The sequence below is a fragment of the Sceloporus undulatus genome, chromosome 1 (assembly GCF_019175285.1).
Source record: "Sceloporus undulatus isolate JIND9_A2432 ecotype Alabama chromosome 1, SceUnd_v1.1, whole genome shotgun sequence".
In the NCBI taxonomy this organism is placed as follows: domain Eukaryota; kingdom Metazoa; phylum Chordata; class Lepidosauria; order Squamata; family Phrynosomatidae; genus Sceloporus; species Sceloporus undulatus.
Window position 1 is genome coordinate 88,297,498 of NC_056522.1, and position 24,414 is coordinate 88,321,911.

The 24,414-nt window shown below is 41.4% G+C and overlaps 1 protein-coding gene and 1 long non-coding RNA gene across 3 annotated transcripts in view; both read right to left on the reverse strand.

Annotated features, from left to right (window-relative positions):
• GRM1 (glutamate metabotropic receptor 1) overlaps window positions 1–21,162 on the reverse strand; it is a 267,824-nt gene extending 246,662 nt beyond the window's left edge. For both annotated transcript variants that reach the window (XM_042446117.1, XM_042446118.1), the window contains exons 1-2: window positions 20,853–21,162; window positions 18,336–19,234 (exon numbers count right to left, since the gene is read on the reverse strand). In XM_042446117.1, coding sequence (XP_042302051.1) covers window positions 18,336–19,110 — 775 coding nt within the window. In that variant the 5' untranslated portion in view covers window positions 19,111–19,234; window positions 20,853–21,162. The remainder of the gene's footprint in view (window positions 1–18,335; window positions 19,235–20,852) is intronic.
• LOC121919480 lies at window positions 2,876–4,392 on the reverse strand. Its single transcript, XR_006101486.1, has 3 exons — window positions 4,248–4,392; window positions 3,804–3,881; window positions 2,876–3,155 (listed from the first exon to the last, which is right to left on the reverse strand). It is a non-coding gene; the product is annotated as an uncharacterized LOC121919480 (long non-coding RNA).
• Window positions 21,163–24,414: the final 3,252 nt, after the last annotated feature.

The window sequence follows — 24,414 nt, forward strand, 5'->3', positions numbered from 1 at the left end:
CAAGTATGTCCAGTGACTATGCTAGGAGAGCTTGGGGACCTATAGTTTAAAAAAAATCATTTCTAAGCTCTGGATGCAATGCAATGCTGTATTCAACAAGCAGTTAATACAGAAGCACAACAAGAATTGCTGAAACAAAAGCAATACAAAGAAAGTGTACCACATCAACCCTAGAAACTCCATATGCAAAGGGATCTTGTAGCACCCTTGAGACAAAAGAAGTTGTAGCATGAGCTTTTGTAGGCTTGGTCTACTTCTTCAGGTGCATGACATCCATAAGCTCTCACCAACCATAACCTCACTTGCCAACAGCAGCCTAAATTTTATTGTGAGCCCTGACAACAGACCCATTGTATCAATGAGATTTACCCTTGTATAGGCTCATTCACCAATTAATGCAGTGGGTCTGCTCTAGATTGGAGAACCCAAAAGGCATATCCCATATAAGACAAGGGCAGAAAACATTTAGAAGTTATGTGATGATGGCTGACATGACTGTTAGAATAATGTTACCTTGAAGACTGCATGCCCTCCCACATTAAACACACACATCAAAAGTAAAGTTGCATGGAGACCACTGTGACATAGGGGATAGGATGTACCAATTAGCCTGTTGCCATGAACGTTAGGGCTCCATAAAAACTAGAGTTTGAATCCCATAACACCACAATCACAATTGGAACAGACAGAAAATCCAACCATTTCCCCTGCAGATGGAACAGGAGGCATGCTTGGAGAACCCATGGGCAGCACAAGTACATTTCAATAGCTTGCCATAGCAAAAGTACTCCTTCATCAACTTCATCAGAACACTTGTTGCAGCCGCATTGGAAGTCAGTCCAATGCATTTCACCAATGGAAGAGCAAATGGGAACCTCCATCTACTCAAGGCAAGGAATATAGTATGAAATGCTAGCAAAATTATTTTGCCACACATGCTTCCCCAAAACTCTAGCAGGAAAAAATATAATGACAACAAATTAAATAGGTAATAATTTATTGTACTTTCACGATAACTAAAATCATCTGCCTGTCTCATTCTGCCCTAATCTACCTGTATATTTGTGCCATTTTTGCAAGGCAGATGGCCATATACACAAGAAAGAACTGTCTGGCAGATCAGTGGGAAACAGCAGATACAAGTTGGAGCTGTGCCACATACAGATATTCAAGCTAACTCTATAAGGCCTTTTTAGCTGTGCTGCCAAGCAATACTAACACTAAATGAAAAAGGAACAAAAAAGCAATAACACAAACCTATCTTTAACTTACATTACATACAGCTTACAATAGTGTTACTCCTAACCAAAAGAATAGACATATAAGAGAGATTCATGATTGCGTTTTTATAACTTTGCATTCATTGTCACCTGTAGGTAATACCTTGACATAGACCTTCCAGAATTCACCCTGAATTCTTCTAGAAAGCACCCACAAAGCTAGACGTGGGTGGCCAAAGTGCAGGCCTGGGGCAGCAAGTAGCCCCCCCCCCCCCCCAATTATTTTGCAGCACTCAGCCCCTTCCAGCCTGCTCTTTTTCTGACAAAAAAAAGATACTATTCAAATACATTGCATTGTTTAGCATCCCCAAATGCCAATTTTTGAAACCTGAAGTTGAAATGTAGCTACTCCTGGGGAGAACTTATTTTTGTTGGGGAGGGGTTTATTTGGCAGTTCATGAAAGTCCTGGTGGGTCCCAAGGTCAGAAAATCACCCCCTAGATTTACCACAGTTGTCCAATCCAGACCTAAATCATACATTAAAAAGGACCTACAAAGGTCCGTAGCCTGCTGGAACAACACACTTTCAGCACATAAAAGTTCCCAGGTGAAAGCCTTGGTCATGGCTTCACAGGGTCAAAGGCTGAACAAGAACCCACATGGAGTGGGAGGAAGGGAGAGTACCATAATATAGACAAGGAGGGGAAGTGGTACACAGACCAATTTCTTCCCATTTAGGTTCAAGCCTTACGATGTCATTCATTTTGCCTACCTCTCTTTCACTCATCTATCTGTCAAAGGTGAGTCAGGAAAGGAGTCATGGTGTCAAAGCTAAGAAACAAACCAAGGTGTAAGAGATAATGGAGTGATCTGGGAGTTGATGCTGAGGAATTTGCAGGAGTCCAGTTGAGACCCAGGAGACACTTTGCTTGGGTAAACAGATGTGGTTACTAAGACAATTCCTGTCCAAGACAATCCAGTGACTGGCTTGGGAAGTGGGCCTAAGAGTACTTCATCCCCAGGAAGATGAATCCATGTCCTGTTCGGAAAGCTCACCACAGTTATAAATTACAGTGCACCCTTGGCTTACGCATAAGCCGAATAGCATATAAGCTCAAGTCCCATTCAATTGAATGGGGCTCATGCTCGCAGCGTGGGAGAATGCGTGCACCATGGACGCGTGCACTATTCATTCTCCCAGTGCATGGCTTCCACTTAAGCTGGAAGCTGTGTATGAGGCACCTGCTTATAGCATGGGAGCACTGTATCTCCTTGTTAATTTACTTGCCAAGATCACTGGGTTATTCACAGCTCACTTTGTCAACCTCTCCACTCCTGTCCACAACCAAGGAGTGAATCAGCAAGTTATTGAGATGACCACCTTAATCCTGTTTATGCTCTAGGTGAGAAGACTACTGATATGAGGCTGATCCCTATCCTCAATAGGATGCTGTTGAAAAAAAACCCTGCCCCTTTCACCCCTAGTAAGTGTCACATTGTGTTCCCTCCCTCCATGCACCCCAAAGTTGCTTGGATAATATAGCTGAGAAGACAAAAGTTAATAAGATAGGGAAGCCCAACCACAAGAACAGATAACAGGTTAATAAGTCAAAGTGTTTACTGAACATCAGTGATGGCATGAATTCTACAAGAAACCCAGAGAGGTGCAGTTGAAAACTATTCTCTTCTTGCAGGATCCATCTGCTTTTGCCTGCTGTGAGCAGGACAATTGATAGGATAAAGCTGCACCCGTCCTCTTCATGCCGTGCAGGATAACCATGCTTCTGTACACACACACTCTCATGCAGTTGGGAGGAAAGGTCAATGTTGGTATTTTTCAAAGAAACGGGTTATTTTTCTCATGGGTTTTCCATACATCTTGATGGTGGTCTCTGTGGCATTGTTTCTATAAAGAACAGAAGGCTGCTCCGCTGCCTGTTGGGAAGCAAGAAAGCCAAAGAGTGTGGTGAGTCAAGTGTGACTGTTGGAATAGAGGGTATCAATGGCTGAGTGTGTCCAGACCAAGTATTTAAGTTATATCAGCTAAGCTGTATTAAGTTAGTATCTGTCTGTTTCATGCAGCAGTAAATGCTCACCACCCCCTTCACTCCCAAAATTTCTTTTTGTAATATAGCAAATAAGTAATATCTGTGTAACAGGGACAGACAACTGTGGCAGGTCCAGGGACCAGTTTTCTCAATGGGACCTTCCATGGGCTGCACGGACTGCCAACATGCCAAGAAAACTACAGGAAAAGAGATTCCACCTCAACATTAGGAATAACTTCCTCACAGTAAGAGCTGCTCAACAGTGAAACACATTCCCTCAGAGGGTGGTGGAGTTTCCTTCTTTGAAGGTTTTTAAACATATTTGTGCAGAGTGCCTTTTGACAATGGATGGCCATTGTCAGGGGTGCTTTGATTCTGTGTTCCTGCATGGCAGGGAGTTGGATTGGATGGCCCTTGTGGTCTCTCTCAACTCTATGATTCTATGAAGCACAAACAATCTTCCAATCCCCCCACTTGCATTTTTCATGGGGTCAAAATTGAGGGAGAACAGTGTGATAATAAGAACAATACTCACCCATCCCTTGTCATGGAATGCATTAGCACACAGTCTTCGTTCACTATTGGTTCTGCTCCATGTGCTTTGCCTCTGAGCCTGCAAGTTAGAATGTGCCGTCACAGGTAGCAATACCAATAAAGAATTGGAATGTATGGTGTTCTGTCACAAGGACAGTTATGTTCCCCGTGGCCTTTATTGCTGCAGAGTGAAAACTTGCTTGCACTTGGGAATTTCTGGCTCATAGTACTCCACTTCTAAAACATTCCCCATGTTCTGTGTGTGGGAGATAGTGCTAGCCTATGGAGTAAGGATGGCCAATCACTGCAACAGTGAATGACAGGATAAGCGGTACCTGGGGGCATTTCTCGTGGCTACATTGCATGAGATGCTCATGTGAGAGAGGAATGTAGCCATGCTTGGGAATCCCATGTTAAGGCAAATCTCTCCCCCTCCTTGACTCACCTCTTTGGGGTGCCTTAGCAGCCCAGCTGCCACAGTAGAGTCAAGATTTCAGGTGAGGCTACCTGGTACTTTGATGGAGGTACCTATGAGGATACTGAGAAGAGAAGGATTAACAACCAGTCCTTTTCAGTTTGTTGTGAGAAGACTTTACTATTTGTGCAGAGTACATTTTGACCAAGGTCTGACCTGTGTATTCTATATTCTATGGACATTAGAATATTATTATTATTGTTGTTGTTGTTATTACTATTATTATTATTAAGCTTTATTTATAAAGCACTGTAAATTTACACAGTGCTGTGCATACAATCAATTAAAAATGAATAAAATAAAATAAACCTGCTGGTGCTGTACATTCTAGGAAAAACAATAGAAGTTAATACATATTAAAATTCAAAGAAATAAAATACAACAAACAGACAGGTTAAAATAAGCATAGGACAAAATGTCAGAGTTGATGGTTCCATAGCTGAACCTTATATACCCTGGTAGTGTGCCATGATGGGCTGTAGACTCAGCTGGAATTGGAATCATAGACCCTTTCCTATGTTTTGCTGGTCTCTCCCCGCTGTGCACTTTCTCCAGCTTTTACCTTTTCTGCTGTTAGTGCAGCAATAATATCAATCAATTTTGGTGGACAGAACAGCAGAGCCTTGAAAGTTGCTTTTGAGGCTATAAATCCCAGAATCTTGCAGCTACCATTCTGGGATTTGTAGTCCAAACAGTAAGTTTTCCAAGCTCTACTGAGGATTTGTTCTCCAACTGACTTAAGCAGAGAACTACAACTGTTCTTTTGTTCATATGGACAAAGAAGACATAATCCTGTGTAAGTGTGTTCAGTTCTGCTTTCCATTCTAATGCTGACAGGATGGTCTTTTTGTGCCCTACAATAATTAAAATAGGGCTACACAGCTTGTGATACAACAAACTAAATACAATTATCAACCCTTCATTCTGACACACAAACATGTCCTGTTTTTACTTCTGGCCTGGAACTGAGGGTTGGCAAGCATGTGGTAGGCCACAATACAAGCGTGGTGATGAGCTATGTTCAGTTTGGCTGGTCACACTTGTGCGGGCCTGATTTAAAGATCACTTCTGTCCCACTGCACAAAGCAGGGTAATATAATTAAAAAACACATTTTCAGCATCTCAAAATGTCAAGCTCATACAGCAGTGCCAGAAGGATATATTTCCCTTGGAAATGAGATCATGCATACATTTAAGCACATTTCGTATTTTTTCTTAATACATTAATTTATGGATAGATATTATTCTTCTGAATCATTTCAGTGCAGCCTGATTGCCAGACCACGAAGACCTATCACACAGCAATGAAGAGAGATTCTGTGGTGTCAACATTTAATTAAAAATGATACCAGGAGTCTCACTGGAACTGTTTCTGAAGCTTAGAAAAGAAAAATGTATTTATTGCATGGAAAACTGAGAAGGCTAAATAAGACTATTACCAGTTATAAAGGTTTTTTTAAAAAAACATAAACACACACATCACTAGGTAAAAGATAATATCTGCATCTTTTTCAGAGCTAATCTATATATGTATATATATTTACAGAACAAAATGCTTGGACATGATGATTTGTCAAAGGGTAATTGGCACATGCAGAGTAGTATGATGGAATTAATACTGGAATCCTGATCAGGCACTGATCTCTGGATGTAAATATGTCTTCTATGGACAAAAGGAAAATGTGACCTGATATTTTAGGTTTAATGGGATACACCCTTCAGAATATGAAGCTCAATGTCCTTTTCCATATTAATGAGAACTATCCTGAAAGCTAACATATTTGAGCATGGGATCACTAAGGATGCTTTATATACCAAACAAACTCTGTTTTCTGTAGTTAGCATATGAATCATATTCAACTAGACTCACCTGTTTGATGATATCTAAAGGTTAACTTCATCCTTTTATATTTATTGACCAGCAAGGTTTAAACTGTCTGGTCTATATCCAAATGATAGTCGCAACAAGAGTAAATCCATTGGACCAATGGCTCAACTGAGGGTCCCGGGGGCTAGATTAGCCTCCACTACAAGGAGATCATATTCCATCATCGCCCTGACCCTCTGGAACACGCTGCCCATTGAGCTCCGCTCGGCCGCCTCCCTGGCCCAGTTCAGGAGGAAGTTGAAAACCCTCTTGTTTCGATCTGCTTTCCCCAATACAAGCTCCAGCTAGTCTCCCCCCCTCTGACAGCAAGGGTAGCTGGCTGATGGGGTTTTTAATATTGATTTTAATGCTTTTGTATTTGTACTGTTGGTTTTGATAGTCTTGTTTGATATTGTACTGTATTGTATTATTTTGATTGTTGTTCACCACCCTGATCGTAGGAAGGGTGGTATACAAATAAAAATTTTATTTATTATATTATTTATTAACTGTAAGTCAAGACTTGTGTAAATCCCATTAATTTAATGGGTTTGTTTAGATGGAACTAGCCGTGCTATTTAGGTATCTTACATATGATCTTTTTGAGGCCCTGATTCCTCACCACACTCCTCAAAAGTTCAAAATTAACAAACCACAATGACAGTCCTTTCGTGTGTTAATACCAATAGCTAACATAGTGGCAAAATTCCCTTGCTGATGTTCAAACAAGGAATGGATAATGTGTTTTCAAGACAGATAATTTTTTGCTTAATGCAATGCAGAGCTGCTGTTAGAATGTCCTGAAATATTACAAACCATGGCAGAATGGTCAAATTGTAACTGTAAGTGATTACCACAACAGTCCCCATAGTGATGTTGCTAGGTAAAGTCTGTCAATGCAGATTGCTGTGTAGATTCATATCAGCAAGCCAGTTTTAACTCTGTTCATCTTCACCAGGGGCAGATCTAAATTAAAGGACCTTTCCCCCACCCATTTAAGATCAAGCTGCCCCCAAAACACTTTGCTAAAGCATTAACAATAGCTTACAAAATTACATTGTTGCTGGGGAACTCCATTCCCCTGACCCCAGTCCCAGTTATAGATGAAGAGTCAGGGTTGGTAGTGGGCTTTGTGTCAGGGGTTTGGTGAATTGGTACTGGGTTGCTTTTCAGATGTTAAAGAAGCAGTCTAAGGTGCTCAACCTATTTGAGTATAGGGATCAGCACCTTGGAGAGCTCCATTGGTTGTCCCTGAGTGGCATGTGACTGATAATGTCATGATCTATGCCTATAAAAAATATAGATACTTTGATGCTGTGAGCCCTGGTTCACCTACACATATAGGTCAGCATCCTGATAGTAGCTAATGTGTGTAGAGCCCCTTTTTGGACAGAGCACAGAGGGCTATTCTCTTGTCTTTGTGCCTGTAAAGGCCTAGGAGGAGATCATAGAATCATTGAATCATAGAGTTGGAAGAGACCACAAGGGCCATCCAGTCCAACCCCCAGCCATGCAGGAACTCTCAACCAAAGCATCCCTGACAGATAGCCTCTGCTTAAAGACTTCCAACGAAGGGGACTCCACCACATTCCGAGGGAGTGTGTTCCACTGTCGAACAGCCCTTACTGTCAGGAAGTTCCTCTTAATGTTGAGGTGGAATCTCTTTTCCTGTAGCTTGCATCCATTGTTCTAGGTCCTGTTCTCTGGAGCAGCAGAAAACATGCTTGCTCCCTCCTCAATATGACATCCCTTCAAATATTTAAATAGAGCTATCTTATCATCTCGTAACCTTCTCTTCTCCAGGCTAAACATCCCCAGCTCCCTAAGTTGTTCCTTTGGACACGCTCCATTTTCTCAACATCTTTTTTGAATTGTGGTGTCCAGAACTGGACACAATATTCAGGTGGGGCCTGACCAAAGCAGAATAAAGTGGCACTATTACTTCCCTTGATCTAGACACTATACTTCTATTGATGTAGCCTAAAATTGAATTGGCCTCCTGCTCCTACTCCTTCATACTAGAGAAGAAGGAAAGAAGAGGAGAATCCAGACCATGAAGATTTGGTAGCTCTAAGCTCCTAGGGGAAAAGAGAAGGTGTGCACACTCCATCTGAGAGCTAACCTTCATTTTTAATTCCCTCCAAATGAGCTGAAACCAGCTGCTTTTCTATAGTATATCATCTTCCCCCCCCCCCCCCACCACCACTTCCTTTCTTTGGTAGACAAGGGCCCTCCCTGGAGCTTGATAGATGCTGGGCCATGATAGGATGTGGAACTGCTTATGTGGAGCTATGAGCATATGTAGGATCTTGGCCATTATAATTGTCAGCTGCTGTGTCAGCATATGCCTGTGACATGTCAGGGTGTTCAAGCATCTCTGATAATGAGTCTAGAATCATAATCAGTTATAGTGGCCTCATCACATCAGATATTCATCTGAGTCTACCCATGACTATAAAGCAGCAGCTGTTCGGAGAAGGGGCTCTAAAACGAGTCAATAGCAATGACAATAGATTGTTTTTCTGCCTGCAGAGCTTTCCCCTTTCTCCTTACAGTCAATGGAAAAATGGCAGTGGTAGTAGTGGATTGTTATAGCCCCACACTTGAAGATAGTGTTTTTAGCTACTTCAGAAAATGACAGGGGAAAATATCTCCTTCATATTTCCTCCTATTTCACAATTATTGCTAGCAATTCTAGTCTCCAGTGTTATATAAGCACCTTCAGCATATCCTAACAGCAGAACTTGGACATAATTTGCTAAAAAGTAATTCGTTTTTCATTATAATTTTAACAACATTGTAAAAAATATTATTTAAGCATTTTTTTATTATTCACAATGGTAAAGGACTGAGTAATAATTAACATTTCATCACACTTTAAATTGTTACTTTTGGGGATAACTGGGGGATTGGCCCTTTTAGTAACTGTTATTAGTTTATTTCATTTAAAAGTAAAATATACATTTCTAAAGATTAACACAATACATTCATTTTATAATATTGAGTGAATAAATTGACCTTTGAATTCACACTAAAGTTACAGTAATTCCAACTAAAGTTAGCATTAAAGCTAATGTTTCCAAGTTCAGCCTATTATTATTATTATTATTATTATTATTATTATTATTATTATTATATCCTGCCCTGCTCCCAAGGCTGGGACTCAGGGCAGCTTACAACATTAAAAAAAACACAACACCATACAGTTAAAAACACACAAAAATAGTATATTAAAATAGAGTTAAATTACTACAATAATAAAAACAAATTCAATGCTAAAATCAAGTATAAAAATATTGACTGCTCTCATAGTGTTGTTGGGACTGCCAATATGACTAATAAAATACCATATTGAGTGAGATCCTGAAACAAAGTGTTTTGGGACATCTTACCTTCTCTCCATTTTGTGCCTTTGGTGTTCTTGTCTAGATCTCCCCAGGTATCCATCTTCCCTATATCTAGCAAACAATCCTTGTGCCACTTTATTTCAGATGACTTCTCCAAGCCTTTTCATTGTCCAGCGGTTTTATGTATGAATGATGGAGAGAACTACATTTCATTCTACTTTTCTTACACTTTTCAAACTAGTGTGTATTGTGACTCAAAACAGTTACTCTTCAGTCAGATTCCTATTCAGATTTTGCAATGCAGTACTCTGATCAAACAATTGTGTGAAAATGTGTATACAGAAGTGTGTCTATTCATTAAAATACTGTACAAAATTGCACTGTAGTCAGCAAAGCCATTGGAAATAACATATATACAGTATATATCTGGCAAAGCTAAAAACATACACAAGAAGGAATATATAAGAGGAAATCTGCATAAATATCTGCTTAAATTTTCAGGTGGACCTTAAAAAAAAGCACAGACTGATGTGGAAAGAGGACGAAAACTTAAGACTAGAAGTAAATGAGAAAGAAAGACCTTATAGTGGCCCCTCCACATTCGCCAGGGTTAGGGGCACAGGACCCCAGTGAATGTAGAAATGCTGCAAATTAAAAAAAAACCTATTCTTTTTATTACCTCTCTAGGAATGTCCAGGTCCTCCAGTGCAACTCTATGATCAACATCTGCCAGAGGTTGGCCACAGAATCATGCTGGAGGACCTACACATGCCTAGGGAAATATTTTCTCTAGGAACTTTTAGGTTCTCCAATACAACTCTATGGTCAACTTCTGGTAGATGTGTGCTGGAGGACCTAGTGATTCCTAGAGAGAACATTTTAATCAAAACCACAAATAATCAAATCCACAAAAGTCAAATCTGAAAATGTGGAGGGCCAACTGTAAAATTAACAGAATTTGTCCATCTCCATTGTCTCCCTGTAACATGTCCATTTACAACCATCAGGAAACACACCCACTAATATGAATGCATTGCAAATGTACCCATCTACATAAGAGCAAAATGGTGGCCTATACTACTGCAAAAACAAGTTAAGGAATACTAATTCCATATATAACCGTACTCATTAAGTGAGGAGGTTAGTACAAAATGCAGGCAAATGTCTGAATATAACCTGAGAGAAGGCATGCTCTCAGGATATTTCCTTTAAAATACAGCCAGCACTTATAAATTAAAATGCCTTAGAGCTAAGTTGCCTGGTGACAGGCATTTGCACAGACAGATGCATAGCTTTGTTACTTGACTGTTGCTTCCTTCAGAAATAACGCACTCCCCGATGTGCAGCTGCAGGACAAAGCCACATGATAACTTGGCAAGAGAAGCTGTCTGTGATTTCTCTTGACTTTATAACCCCGTGTAGTGACAATTTTGGTATGATTATATATTTTTGTTGAGGGTGTGGAAGGAATATCATAAGATACACATGTGCCATGAACATGAAGAGGCTTTTTGTGAGCCATTTCCTTTCTGTCCAAATGACGTTGCACTTTTACTTAAAGAAAAATGTAAAAGGATAGAAAATGTGCTTGTGATAGGTCACCTGGGCTTAGAGACTGGACCCCTTGTGCCCTCTGAGCAATGACCATACATTTGTACAAGTTTAAAGTAAATGTACAGAGATACTTTTGTCATTATAGATTTCTGAAAGTGAATGTATAAGTCCTTTTCCAGCACACACAAAAATGTTTGCATGCATTTTACCAAGCCAAGCCTATCATTAGGAGATGGAACCTACCTTTCTTGAAATATCTCTATTGGAGAAGCAAAGTCAATATTCTCCTCTACGGATTGCTCCCATATGTGAATATAATTAAGGGTTAATTAAGGCTATCATGAGAGGATAGATTTATTTACTTATTTCATACCTATACTTTATTTTGTAGAAGTCAAGGTATATCCAATGGTGTCCATTTACTGAAGGAAGACATAGATTTGGGAGGCATGTAATACTGATGCTTTTCTGCAAAGTTCATGTGAGATATGAAATCTATATTCCAATTCATGCCTCCCTTGGTACGCCTCCCAAATCTATTCCAAAGAGTTGGTGGCCCCTCCAGAAGACATTACAAAGCTTCAGAGAGTGAACAAGGGACACAGAAATACAGTGGCCCCATCACACAAGCAGAAGTACACTTGCACAATAGAGTCCTGTGTCTCTTATTTTATGTAGATCTCATTGCTCCCAAATAAAGTAATATGAAAACTGTTGATATTGTACATAGGTAATCTTTGGACCAAACACTGGATCGGCAAGGTTGCTGCATAATGTGCCTTCAGACAATTCAAAAGCATGAGCTGCAATATAGGTTTCATATGTTTGCAGGAATTTTTTATTTTATTTTTTCTTCAATATTGATGCAACTGTTACATCCCAAACTAACATGTAAAGGTTGAGTGTCTCTTATCTAGAATTCCAAAATCTTAAAGACTCCAAAACCCAAAACTTTTGTCATGGGTCACTGAGATAGTGGCACCTTTGCTTTCTGATGTTTCAATGTACACAAACTTTTTTCATGCACAAAATTATCAAAAATATTATATAAAATTGCCTTCAGGTTATGGGTATAAGGTATATACGAAACAGGAATGAATTTTGTTTTTAGATGGGTCCCATCTCCAAGATATTTTATTATGTATGTATATGCAAATACAGGTAATCCAAAATGCAAATAAATAAATAAATCCAAAATCCCAAACACCTCAGATTCTTATTCTTATTCTTATTATTAATGGTCCTAAGCATTTTGGATAAGTGAGACTCGACCAGTATATTTTTAAACATAATGTTTTCATATATGTTCCAGTATGGCTGCTTCTCCATATTACACACACACACACACACACACATCAGAAGTAGCCTTCTATTGGGATGGACCATAGGAAGAAAGCACTGGAATGTGGCAGAATTCAAAGAACACAACCAATACCTAAGGATTCATAAAGGAATCACAGGCTCGATCTGTGCAAAAGGACTGGTTACCATCAAAACATATGTGGACAAGGAGTTGAGTTCAAAGTCAGCCTAGTATTCAGTTATACTCAAACCAAAAATCCTTCTATTTTGCTAGATTGTGAATTGCATTAGCACATCACTAAGGGTCCTTTCACACTACACAATTATAGCACTATGATTCTACTTTAATTGCTATAGTTCTATGCCATGGAATTCTGGGATCTGTGGTTTAGGGAGGAGCATTTATAATTCTAGGGCTCCCCAAACTATAACCCTAGGGTTCCAGAAGATGGAACCATGGCAATTAACATGGAATTGCATAGTGTGGAAGGACCCACAAATAAGATGGCTTCCTCCTTCAGCCTGGAAAGTATCTAATAATATTCTATTTACGATGTTATGGAGAGGTCAAATTTTACCACCTTGGCTAATTAACATTCTTTCTAGACAGTTCTCGCACATGTGACTTAAATAATCATGGAAGTGTTTTTCACACTATTGGTGTGATGTCTGATCTTTGTGGATGAGAGGCATTTGACTTGCCAACAAGCATTATGACCAACGTAGACATTGATTTTACAAGCCTTTGAGGCAAGAATTTCTTTTAAGATCAAGATCCTAGAATCATAGAATCATTGAGTTGGAAGAGACCACAAGGGTCATCCAGTCCAACCCCCTTCCATGCAGGAACTCACAATCAAAGCATCCCCAACAGATTGCCATCCAACTTCTGTTTAAAGACTTCCAAAGAAGGAGACTCCACCACACTCTGAGGGAGCGTGTTCCATCCTACACACTTCCAGTACAGCGTAAATATGTGCCAGCATCATAAGACTGGATCCCATGATTGCACAATTTGTTCCACAATGGGTTCCCAGGCTTTACTCTCACTTGTTGAACAATGGTTAGTAGCTCCCTACCAATGCAGTCTAACATGTATGTGTGTGTGTGTGTGTGAGAGAGAGAGAGAGAGAGAGAGAGAGAGACAAACAGACAGACAGACAGACCGACAGAGACAGAGAGATGTGTTTGTGTGAGATTCAGAAATCATTGGATGCAATAGGGACTACACTTACACAAACTCTGTGAAAGTGTATCTGTTCATGCAATTATATTTACATGAGCATAATCCCTTGAAAGGATTCTGGTTTAAGGATGCTGCACACATCTACCGGCGTCCAAGCCAAAATCAATCGCCGTAAGGCAGGGATGTAGCCAGGATTTTGGGAAAGGGGGGGGGGGTCCAGACTAAGTGCCACCATTATAATGGGGCTTGGGCGTGGCGGTGCAGCAGCATGCACCATTCATTGTATCTAACGGAAGGGGGGGTCCAGACCCCATTGCTTTCTCATTGCCTGCTTACATTCTACAGAATTCATTTCCAAGAAGGGGTATGCTGACCTCCTTTCTGTGTTTCTGCCAGTAAAAAAAGACCTTTGTGTTCCATCATGGTGCACAAAGGCCTTTGGCAATTCTTTGACTGCTAAGGAAGCAGCACTTTAACAGTGGGCACTGAACTTTTTATTGATGACTGTTTAAACTGCTTTTAATTCAACTGTGTTTCGATATTATACAGTGCGCCCTTGTTTTACACGGGGGATCCGTTCCAGACCCCTCCATGTAAAACAAAAAATGTGTATGTTCAAGCCCCATTACAAGTAGTGGGGCTTGTGCTCGCGGCGGCATGTGTGCCATTGTTTCTTCCAGCACACGGCTTCTGGGTGCAATACAAGATGTTGGTTATTACCTTTAAAGCCCTACATGGTTTGGGCCAGTGTTATTTGCGGGAACGCCTCTCCCTATATAATTTGTTCTGCACTCTCAGAACAACTGGGAAGAACGTGTTAGACTATCAGTCAACTAGGTTAATATTGACTTCCCAAAGAACTTTTACTGCAGCTGCTCTGAAACTATGGAACAGTCTCCCAGAAGAGATCCGTCTTATTGCTTTCTTGGAGGCATTTAAGAGGGCACTTAAGACAGAACTCTTCTGGTGAGCTTACCCAACTGACCTAGTATAAGAGACACTCCCCATCCTTTGATTGATGTATAACCCTATTGCATCCCACTTGATGATGACCTAGTTTTAATATTAATTATTACTTTATTTTTATTGATGTGTTTTATGTGTATTTTAGTGAACTATAATCCCGCCTTGATCCATCTGGGAGAGGCAGGAAAATATAAATTATTATTATTATTATTATTATTATTATTATTATTATTATTATTATATTTGTTGTAACCTTGTTTGTGAGTCTCCTTGAGTCTCAGGGCTGGGAGAAAGGGGGATATAAATCAAATAAAGGCATAAATATAATTGGCCGTGTGTGTGTGTGTGTGTGTGTGTGTGTGTGCGCGCATTAAAGTTGTTGCTGACTTATGGCAAGACAAAATTTGGAGTTACTTTGACATAAATGTGCATGCTAGCCCCATGTGTGAAAAGTCTATTTCTATGCATAGGACTCACTATGATGAAATTTAACATGGTGGTAAACATACTGTTTCTAACTACAAGCTACATCAACGTTAGACTGAGCAGTTTTTCTGAAGAAATAAGCCAGAAGTGTTCAGTTCAGTTACATCAATATGTACTGAAGGTATTAGATCTGTGGATATAGCACTTCTTTAGCATCTAATAACAACCGTAGAGGTCCCAAATCAGGTTAGAACTGTAGTACAGGTGAAGCAGGAGGGTGAAGTTTTCCCCCAGTCTAAACTGGCTACCAAAGCTATTTGACTTTTCTGGAGGGGACACAGATCTTCAGAGTTTATCTGTGTACTGAGCAACTAGCAGTTTGTGGATGGGAACAGGATGAATAAAACAGCATGGGAAAGAGGATTAAGCCCTATTTCCTAGCACTATAGCTGTGATTCAATCCCCCCTCCCCAAATCGCCTTTAACTTCTTAAAAAATATTCAGTATTTATGTTGCTTGACCCAAGGTTGCTGCTGAATTTACTGAAATTAGCAAATCAATGGCCCTTCCATACCACTTGTCCATTAGGCTGCTTCTAGAATAAAACTATGGAAATGGCAGTATGACTTTAAAAAAATGAGACATTTTTAGATACTAATGGATATTTTCTGCTCATTGTACAGTGAATAAGCAAGAGAACCCATATGACTTCAAAGTGAAAGGTGGTAAATCCATTCTTGTTCTTTCCAGAAGTATTTCTGATCTTCTCTTTACCCCCCCCTCTCACGCACACACAAAGTCAAGAAACTACACATTGTATTATCTAGATCTTCATATTTATATCATAGAAAAGTGTGTCACATTGTTTTTGGAAGTTTGGAGAGTGGAGAACACCTCCCATCAAGTGACATTATTGTACTAAGCTTAGCTGAGTTCCTAGTCATGCTTATATAGAGATCACATTGGAGTTTAAACATTCATAGGAACAGGCTGCACACTGCTTACTTATTGCGTGTGAATGAAAAGTCTATACAGCAGATTTATCTGTGATCATTTTGTGACAACAGATTGAGAAGCCAGCATGTTCTTGAGTGAGTTGATAAAAAACAATCCAAAAATATCATGATGGATGGTGGTGATCCTTTTGTAGAGTATTTTTTTTTAAAAGGACTATTTTTACTCAAAAGAAAAGCCATTAAAGGGATTTTTGTAGTAGTAGTAGTAGAAGAAGAAGAAGCAGTAAGTGGAATGGATAGTAAAGCCTACACATGCATGCCCTACAGAGCATGTATTAACTGATAATATTGTTAGCTTGTTTGCTTTTGAGGGTGAAGTAACACATATCATAAATTTATGATAAGCTTTACCTTCCCTTATCAAAGAGAGATCTACATTTACAATACATTTTGTGGTTCAAGTTCAGGGGCATGGACAATTGGAGTAGACTGCAATTTCCATTCCAAAGGTGTCACAAAAGGAATAGCAATAAAAATTATTCCCAGTTCCAATATTTCAGAAATAGGCTGTTCCATCTTTAATGGGACTATGTGTTGTGTTGTGTGCCTTCAAGTCATTTACAACTTATCGCAGCCCTAAGGCTGGTTTTCTTGGCAAGTTTCTTCAGAGAGGGTTTGTCATAGCCATGCTCTGAAGCGGAGAGCGTGTGATTTGACCAAAGTCACCCAGTGGGTTTCCATAGCCAAAAAGGAATTTGAACCCAGGTCCCCAGAGTCATAGTCCAATGCTCAAACCGCTACACCACACTGGCTCTTCTTAAAGGAGGGGGACTAATGCCATCCTAAATCAAATCACTCAAGGCTTTAAAGAAGGCTTCCATATTTCATTAAGATAGCTTTTACTTGTGATTTGTTTTATGCTAATATAATCTGGACACACACACACACACAAATTATACAACAATGTATTATTTCTGACAAAAGGATGTTGTAAACCTTAGTGTAAAAGGAAATTCAGAATAATAAATTGTAAACTCAGCACCTAGTTTTCAGATAAAGAGACAGTGTTCATCAACTTGACCAGACGTTGTGATGTAAGACATATTTTTATAGGCAACTATAATTATTTGTAAGCTTCTCATCATGGAGTAGTTATAAATTAATACTTGCAGGTCCTCATAACCTCCCATTACAATTCATTCACTACAGTGAATTAAACTTATTGCTTGCATCACCGGCAAGTAATGTTATGTGATAATTCCACAAAGCACCTTCTCTGTACTTGTCTAATAACAGATCTTTGCTGACATTATTTCATTTTATGAAATATGTAGTAGCAATATTTTGGCACTCATATTTGAAGAACTTTAGTGTCTACACAGAACAGGTTTCCAAGGCTCAACATATGTATGTGTGTGTATGATCTATATACATGTGTGAGCGAGGGTGAATGTGAGTGTGTAGTCTTCACCGGAGTAAAAATGCAACTGACATTAGAAGCAAAGGGGTTTTTTTTTCCTCCCAAGGCAAGACTGCAAGCCTTGCCTCATTGAAAATCTATAAACTTCATTACTGAACCAGCACTTTTTCCTTGGGAATGATTTGTCTGTGTCATTATTAACTTTGCCTGTTGATTTTCACATCTGCTACCTATTTAATTGGAAATGAAAGACTGTTTGAAGACAGAATTATTCTCTCTCTATGAGGAGGAGGATAACAAGGTTGGTCTGAACAAAATGTAGCACCATAATATTAGATGTGTCTTTGTTCCCAAATAAATCCCAATCTTCAGACTATATACACAATAGTTCCATCATAAGATCATGGATTTAGGAGAGGTATGCACTTGTTGTGGTTAGATACTCTTTAGGAAATATAAATTTCTTTCCGTTTATTATCTGTGAGAAGGGTAGACATCAATTAAAAGATTATCAGTAGCTTGTCTCTCTAGTGTTGAGATCAATATTTCCAAGCAAGTGTTTAAAACAAACAAACAAAAAAAAAACCCAATTGCAGCATAGCATCTGTCATTTCTCTATTAAAAGATCATGAACAATAGACTGAAAAGCTAAAATATCGGAACAGAAGACAAAATGCACTTGTTATACAATACATTTCAGTCAGCTGTACATACCTTAGGAATGTGTGCTGGATATTGTCCATAGTTATAAGAAAGGGACTGGTTCAAAATCAAGTTAAGAACAAAGGCCACAAGTATCGTGTTGATCTAGTATGGTCAAATCGTTTTGACTTGAACCAAGGAGATGTTGATTCAAGTCTTGCCTAGTCACAGACTTTGGCTATCAAGTCACTATTTCCCAGTTTTAGTTTTTACAAAATGAGAACAACATTATGCTCCTCTCAGAGTTAAGTTTGATTCAAAGACCGCAAAATGCATTGCACACGAACAGTCTCCAGAAGCAAATAAAAGCAGGATTTTTTTTATATACTTACCTTCAGTATGGACAGCGGATACATATGTCCAGTTGTAACGTTTGACTATGTCAAGCATGGCTCGGGCTTGCAGAATATCAGATGGGACTACTCTCAGGAAATATTTGTACAAAGTTTTGTCACTCAAGTCAATACTGGTTGCTGAATAAGCAATCTGGGGAATATCAAAGAGTTGGAGCAGATTTTGAACTTGGATGGCCACAGAACTGGAACCTGGACCAATAACACCAGCAATGGGTTTCTTGGCCCTGACCTGGTGGTGATACAAAGGATCAGGTAGGCAGCGGCCGAGAGCATCTTTCTCATCTCGGATGGAGATCAAGGAGTCCCTGATAAATTCAATACTCTGCTCCAAGGCCACTGAGGAGTGCCAGCAGGAATCTCGGATTTCACTGCCTAGTGTGATGTTGGGCAGCAGAAATGGGTCTGAATTAATTTTATCCAGAGTGTGAAACATGGCCTCGACTCTCTGGATGCCATATTGCTCTCGGATCTCGCCACATTTCCTTTCAGGGACTTTCTCGGCTGGGGGTTGGTGATGGACCGAAAAGAGGGCTCCAATAATGACATCACCATCCATTCTGGCTACTGATCTTTGGGCAGAAGCACCAGAGATCAAAACCTTCCTGCCAGTATTCTTGGGGAGGAACTCCATATCCAGAAGGATTGCAGGGAAGAAGACCAGTAGCACCCCAATCATTTTGTTGCAGGAAGTCATCCAAAGCCAGGTGACCAGTTTCAGAGGCTCTTCCTGCCTACACATGGTTAAGGACATGAAGAACAGAGCAGATGCTCTACACTGGTCCACTCCTTAAGTGCCTATAAATCCCATTACAACGTGGTCTTAAAGCAAATAGCCTGAACGGGCAACAGAAGTCATTGCAGAAGTGAATTGCAGCCTGTTGACAAGAAGAAGAAAGGACAGAGAGCATCAGTAGTCGGTCCCAGCAGAGCTATGGAAAGATGGCTTTCTTTATCTTTCTTCACTTGTGTAAAATATTTGTAGGCTACAAAGTCAACCAGGCCCCATAGAGCACGTCCTTCTCAAATGTAAATTTCAAGGAAATAAACCATGGGCTGGACACAGATATACATCATTTGAAATTGAGATATCACATTTACAGATTTCTTATATATAACATGATAAAAAGATGCATCCATTCCACACATAGAAAATCACGACAAAGATTGTTGTAATTCATAAGCAGACCCCTGTGCAATTCATTAATCACATCCAGGCTCTGCCACCTCCTTGTGCCTCCTTGAGTACACCCTTTACATGGAAGGCAAGTTGGCTTCCCCTGCAACCTGAATATGGGGCAGGAGAAACCTCTACAGGTTTCCATAAGGAGCAGAGGTCGCTTGATCAGATCGATTGATCAATTTGCCTATCTGTCTGTTTTCTTCATCTTTCTATCAAGGCTTTCCGATTAGCCACACCGGTTTCCACAGCAGGAGAAAGAGAGGAGGGAAAAGGCTCAGGAAAAGAGAAATGTCATTGAAAGGTCAAACCAGAATATTTTTTTAAAAAACATCCAGGGGTAGATTAATCTCTGGTTTTGGGAAAAGGTGAGAAAGCAGCAGTCCGACAAGAGACACAACTATGCCAGCCCTGGTAAAGACATATTAGTTACTACGGCAACCGCAGGCAAAGTCCTGATGTGCTTTTTTCTGAGCACCGCTGGCTTTCCATACAGACTTTGGGGCAGGAGAGGTGGCTGCCGGAGTTTAAGTAGTTTTAATGCGATTTTAGAAGGCTGGAGATCATTCACAGCTGGAATGACAGGGGACGTTTGCTCCCTGTTGCACGGCGAGGGATTGGCAGGGATTTCAGCACCCTGGACAGCAGCCCTGGAAAACCGGTACCCAAGGCGCTCCCGCCTCCCTTCGCAGCATCCCAGGGCTGGCAGGGCAAAGCCCATCGCCCCCCAAAGTTCTCCCACCCTTTGCCCCCACCTTTTGCACCCATCTTTACCCAGCAGGCTCCCACTTCACCCCTCTCTCCAATCCCTGAAACCATGCATCCAGGACACACATACATACGGTTGCTGCAGCTTCTCTTCCCCATCTTATCTAAAGGGCTTTGGAGGCTGGTCGGCTGATGCGCTGGTGGTTGGAGGGGTTTTTGCCTCTATTGCAAGGCAGATTTCCAATCGCACCCCCCCCCCCCCCCCATCTCTTCTCTAAAGGATGGGGAAAATGCAAAGGGACAGAAAGAAAAGGCAATGGCTGGATCTGCACTGCAGGAATAACCCGGGTTGAGAGTGCTTGAACTGCCAACAAACTACAATCCCCAAAATATCATAGCATGGAGCCATGGCAGTTCAAGTGCTCTCAACCCGGGTTATTCCTGCAGTGCAGATGCACCCTCTGAGAAGAAGGGGCTCGAATCACCTGCTCGCCCTGCGCTCCAGCCCAATGCCCAGAAAATGTCTGAAAGGGAAGCACGGGGTGTCTCTCTCGCCTGGCTCTTTACCTTGGTGGCTTTGGGCAGAGTCAAGTTCAAGCAAGACCTACCTGGATCCCAAGGCAGTCTGCTCCTTCCTTGCTTGCTTCCTTGCTTGCTCACATGTCCCTGTGGCCGACTGTGGCCCAGGCGATGGGGAAGGGGATGATGGGTTGTCCGCGACTGCCCTCTCGCTTCCACCTCCTTTTACCGCAGGGATGAGAGCAAGGGGCGGCGGGGGACGGGTCAGCCCAGGCGCCTTCCTCGGCTCCCTCCTCTCTACGGCAGAAAGGCCAGGCAAGCCTTTACTCTGCCGCCTCTGATCCTGGTCCTGCAGTCCAGCTGTATTTATAGGGACGGCAAGGCATGCCTCTGCCTCCCCGCGCCACCCAGGGCCACCAGAAAGGAAGACAGGGAGGGAGAGAGGGAGGCAGGGGGGCTCCTTTTGGGCTGAGCTTCAGCGCCAGCCCTTCATCACCTCCCCAGTCACACAGTGTGGTGTATTGGTGTGGATGAGCAGAGGAGGCGGGAGGAGAGGGTAGTCTGCCCTCCACATTCAAGGGAGCTAGGGGCACAAGAGAAAAGACACACACACACACACCCAGGAGGAGGAGGAGGAGGAAGCAGGTGTCCTTCCAAACTGCTCCCATCCTGGGCTTTTCGTCCCTCCCTCCGGATGGGAGGGGGATCCCAAAATAGGAGGAGGAGGGCACGTGCATCCTTCCAAACTGCTCCTGTCCTGGGCTTAAAGCCCCAGCAGGAGGAGGAGGAGGAGGAGGAAGATGGTGCATGCATCCCTCTCAGCTGCTCCCAAACTTAGCGTTTTCTCTCTCCTGCTGGGAGGGGGAAAGTCCCAGGACAGGGAGAGGAGGAGGAGGAGGAGGCTTCCAAATTGCTCCCCTCCTGGTTTTGGCATTTCCCCCCTTCTTCTGGGAGATAGAAAAACTCTAGGAAAGGGAGAGAAAGAGGAAGAGGAGGAGGATGACATGTGCATCCTTCCAAACTGCCCTTGTCCTGTGCTTAAAACCCCAGGAAGAAGAGGAGGAGGAACAGAGTGCAGTCTGCCATCCACATTCAAGGGGGCTAAGGCACAAGACACACATACCATAGGAGGAGGAGGAGGAGGATGGAGCACGTGTCCTTTCAAACTGCTCCCATCCTGGGCTTTTCCTCCCTCTTGTTGGAAGGGGGGAATCCCGAAATAGGAGGAAGAAGAAGAGGTGCACACACCTTCCAAACTGTTCCCAAAAATCCCAGTAGAGGAGGAAGAAGAAGAGGAGGAGGAGGGGGAGGGGGAGGAGGAGGAGGGTGCACACACCCTTCCAAACAGCTCTCCTGGTCTTGGCATTTTCTCCCTTCTCCCGGGAGTCAGAAAAAAACCAGGACAGGATGAGGAAGAGGAAGAGGAGAAGGGTGGCATGTGCATCCTTCCAAACTGCTCCTGTCCTGGTCTTAAAACCCCAAGAGAGGAAGAGGAGGAGGAAGAGGAGGGTGTATGCATTCTTCCAAACTGCTCCCCAAAAGTCCAGCATAGAAGGAGGAGGGAGGTGGCATGCACACCCTTCCAAATTCTCTCAAGTTCCCCCTTCTGCTAGGAGGGGAGAAAATCCCAGGAGAGGAGGAGGAGGAGGAGGAGGAGGAAGAGGAGGAGGGCATGTGCATCCTTCCAGGCTGCCCCCATCCTGGGCTTGGCATTTCTGCCCCCTTCTCCTGCCATAGGAGTCAGAGAGAAAGGTTTCAGACCCAGGCACAGGAATGTGCTTCCTACTGGAAAAAAACATTTTTTTAATCTCTATGCTTGAATATTTGATTTTCTTTAATGACTACTGAAATTATAGCAATTTTTTTTTTTTTGCACTAAAAGAAACCTGTTGACTTAAAAACTGTCAGAACAAAACAAAATATGGGGGAAATGGGAATGAAAGACTGAAATGAATAGAGACTGGAATTTCCAGTTGAATCTACAGCATACATGTTTTGAGTCATTTCAGATTAAAATAATACCAGACTGAGCAATGCTGTTGACCTGCTTGCTACACTGCAACTGATTTAGGAGATTCTGTTGTTTTAGTTTATTATGTTAAAATTAAAGTTAAAATAGTATCCCACTGGGAACACTGGATCCAATAGTTAATAGTTGCCCTACTTCTGAAAAGGCAAAGACACCTTGTGCAAAGATATGAGCTCACAGATTTGGAGATGTTTGATATAGTGTTATTTTCCATGGCTTTCTCTCTGCGAAATATGTGTCACCTTTATGCTGCTTTTTAATATGCTGTGTTGTGCTTACATCTTTTCTAGTAGTCACATATATGAAATTTGTACTTCATGGTATTATGTCTGTCTTCCTTTCTTTCCTTCTTTCCTTCTCCTCTCTTTCTTCTTTCTTTCTTGAAAAAAATATTCTGCTGAAGGAGCCAAAATATGATATGTAACTCTTGGGACACCATTACATAAATAAACAACAGCAGTAATAGCAACCAATGAAATAATACAGAGGCCAATGATTACACTACCTCTACTACATTTTTAAAATGCCTAGTAAAACAAAGGAAAACCAGTATGGTGTATTGGTTTGAATGTTGGACAGGATACTAGGGCCATTATCATACGAGGAAAATGTACCCCCATCCCAAAGGAAAGAGAAAGTATACCCAAATCAAAAGTAAGTCAATTCACATGATTAATTATCACACATGAAGAGCAAAATTGTGGTCATTCCAAAGGTAAAGCAGAGTGATGGCAAAATAAGTTATCACATCAGTACATACCATGCAGATTTGACAATTTGAATTGGCACCCTTGTGTATGCTCACTGGGGCTCTGAATGCATCGTGAACCTTTGCACTTCTGGGATGAAAAGGGGGGCCACTTCCTGTTTCATGTGAATGATTGCTTCACATTTCTTCTTCTCCATGCATATATGTACGGGCACATGGAAGCACACGTACACAGAGACATATATTTGTGTGCACACATACATATGCATGCACACATAACCTCCCTTCCAATGGGCGAGCCATGGACATGGGTGAGCATATAAATATATGGAAATATAAACATCTCTATATATGTATTTGTGTATAAGTATATATATTTCCATGGGCTTTACGTTCTGGGTTTTGTTTTGTTTGTTTGTTTGTTTGCATCCAAACAAGCTGCCTTTGCATGGCTCTCTGTGCCCTTTCTCCAGCAGCATGGGGGGCACAAACCATGCACTGCTCTGTATACGTTAAAACGTGAATATATTCATTCTGCAGTAGCCCTTTCCCCAGTGGCATCGGAAACAGCTGTTTTTCCTCTCCTCGCTAGCACTGGAAGCAGAAGAACTACCGGAAGCAAAAATGGTGCAAAATTGCAGTCCTGCAGCGTGGGATATGTGGTACCTTCGAGGCTGGGGGGGTGGGATACCAGGGCCGATGCAAACTTGCATTCCACACCAGCATCACATCGAATTGCCTGAGAATTAACCTTGGAATAAGAATTGTGAATTCGCTAGTTCACCGAATCTACCTATTTTTAGATTGACCCTGGATTGGGCCCAGAATGACTGTGCAATGACAGCAATTGCGTGAGATAATCTCTTGCGAATTAATGTGAATACGCATGATTGGGCTTGGGATGGCATTGGAT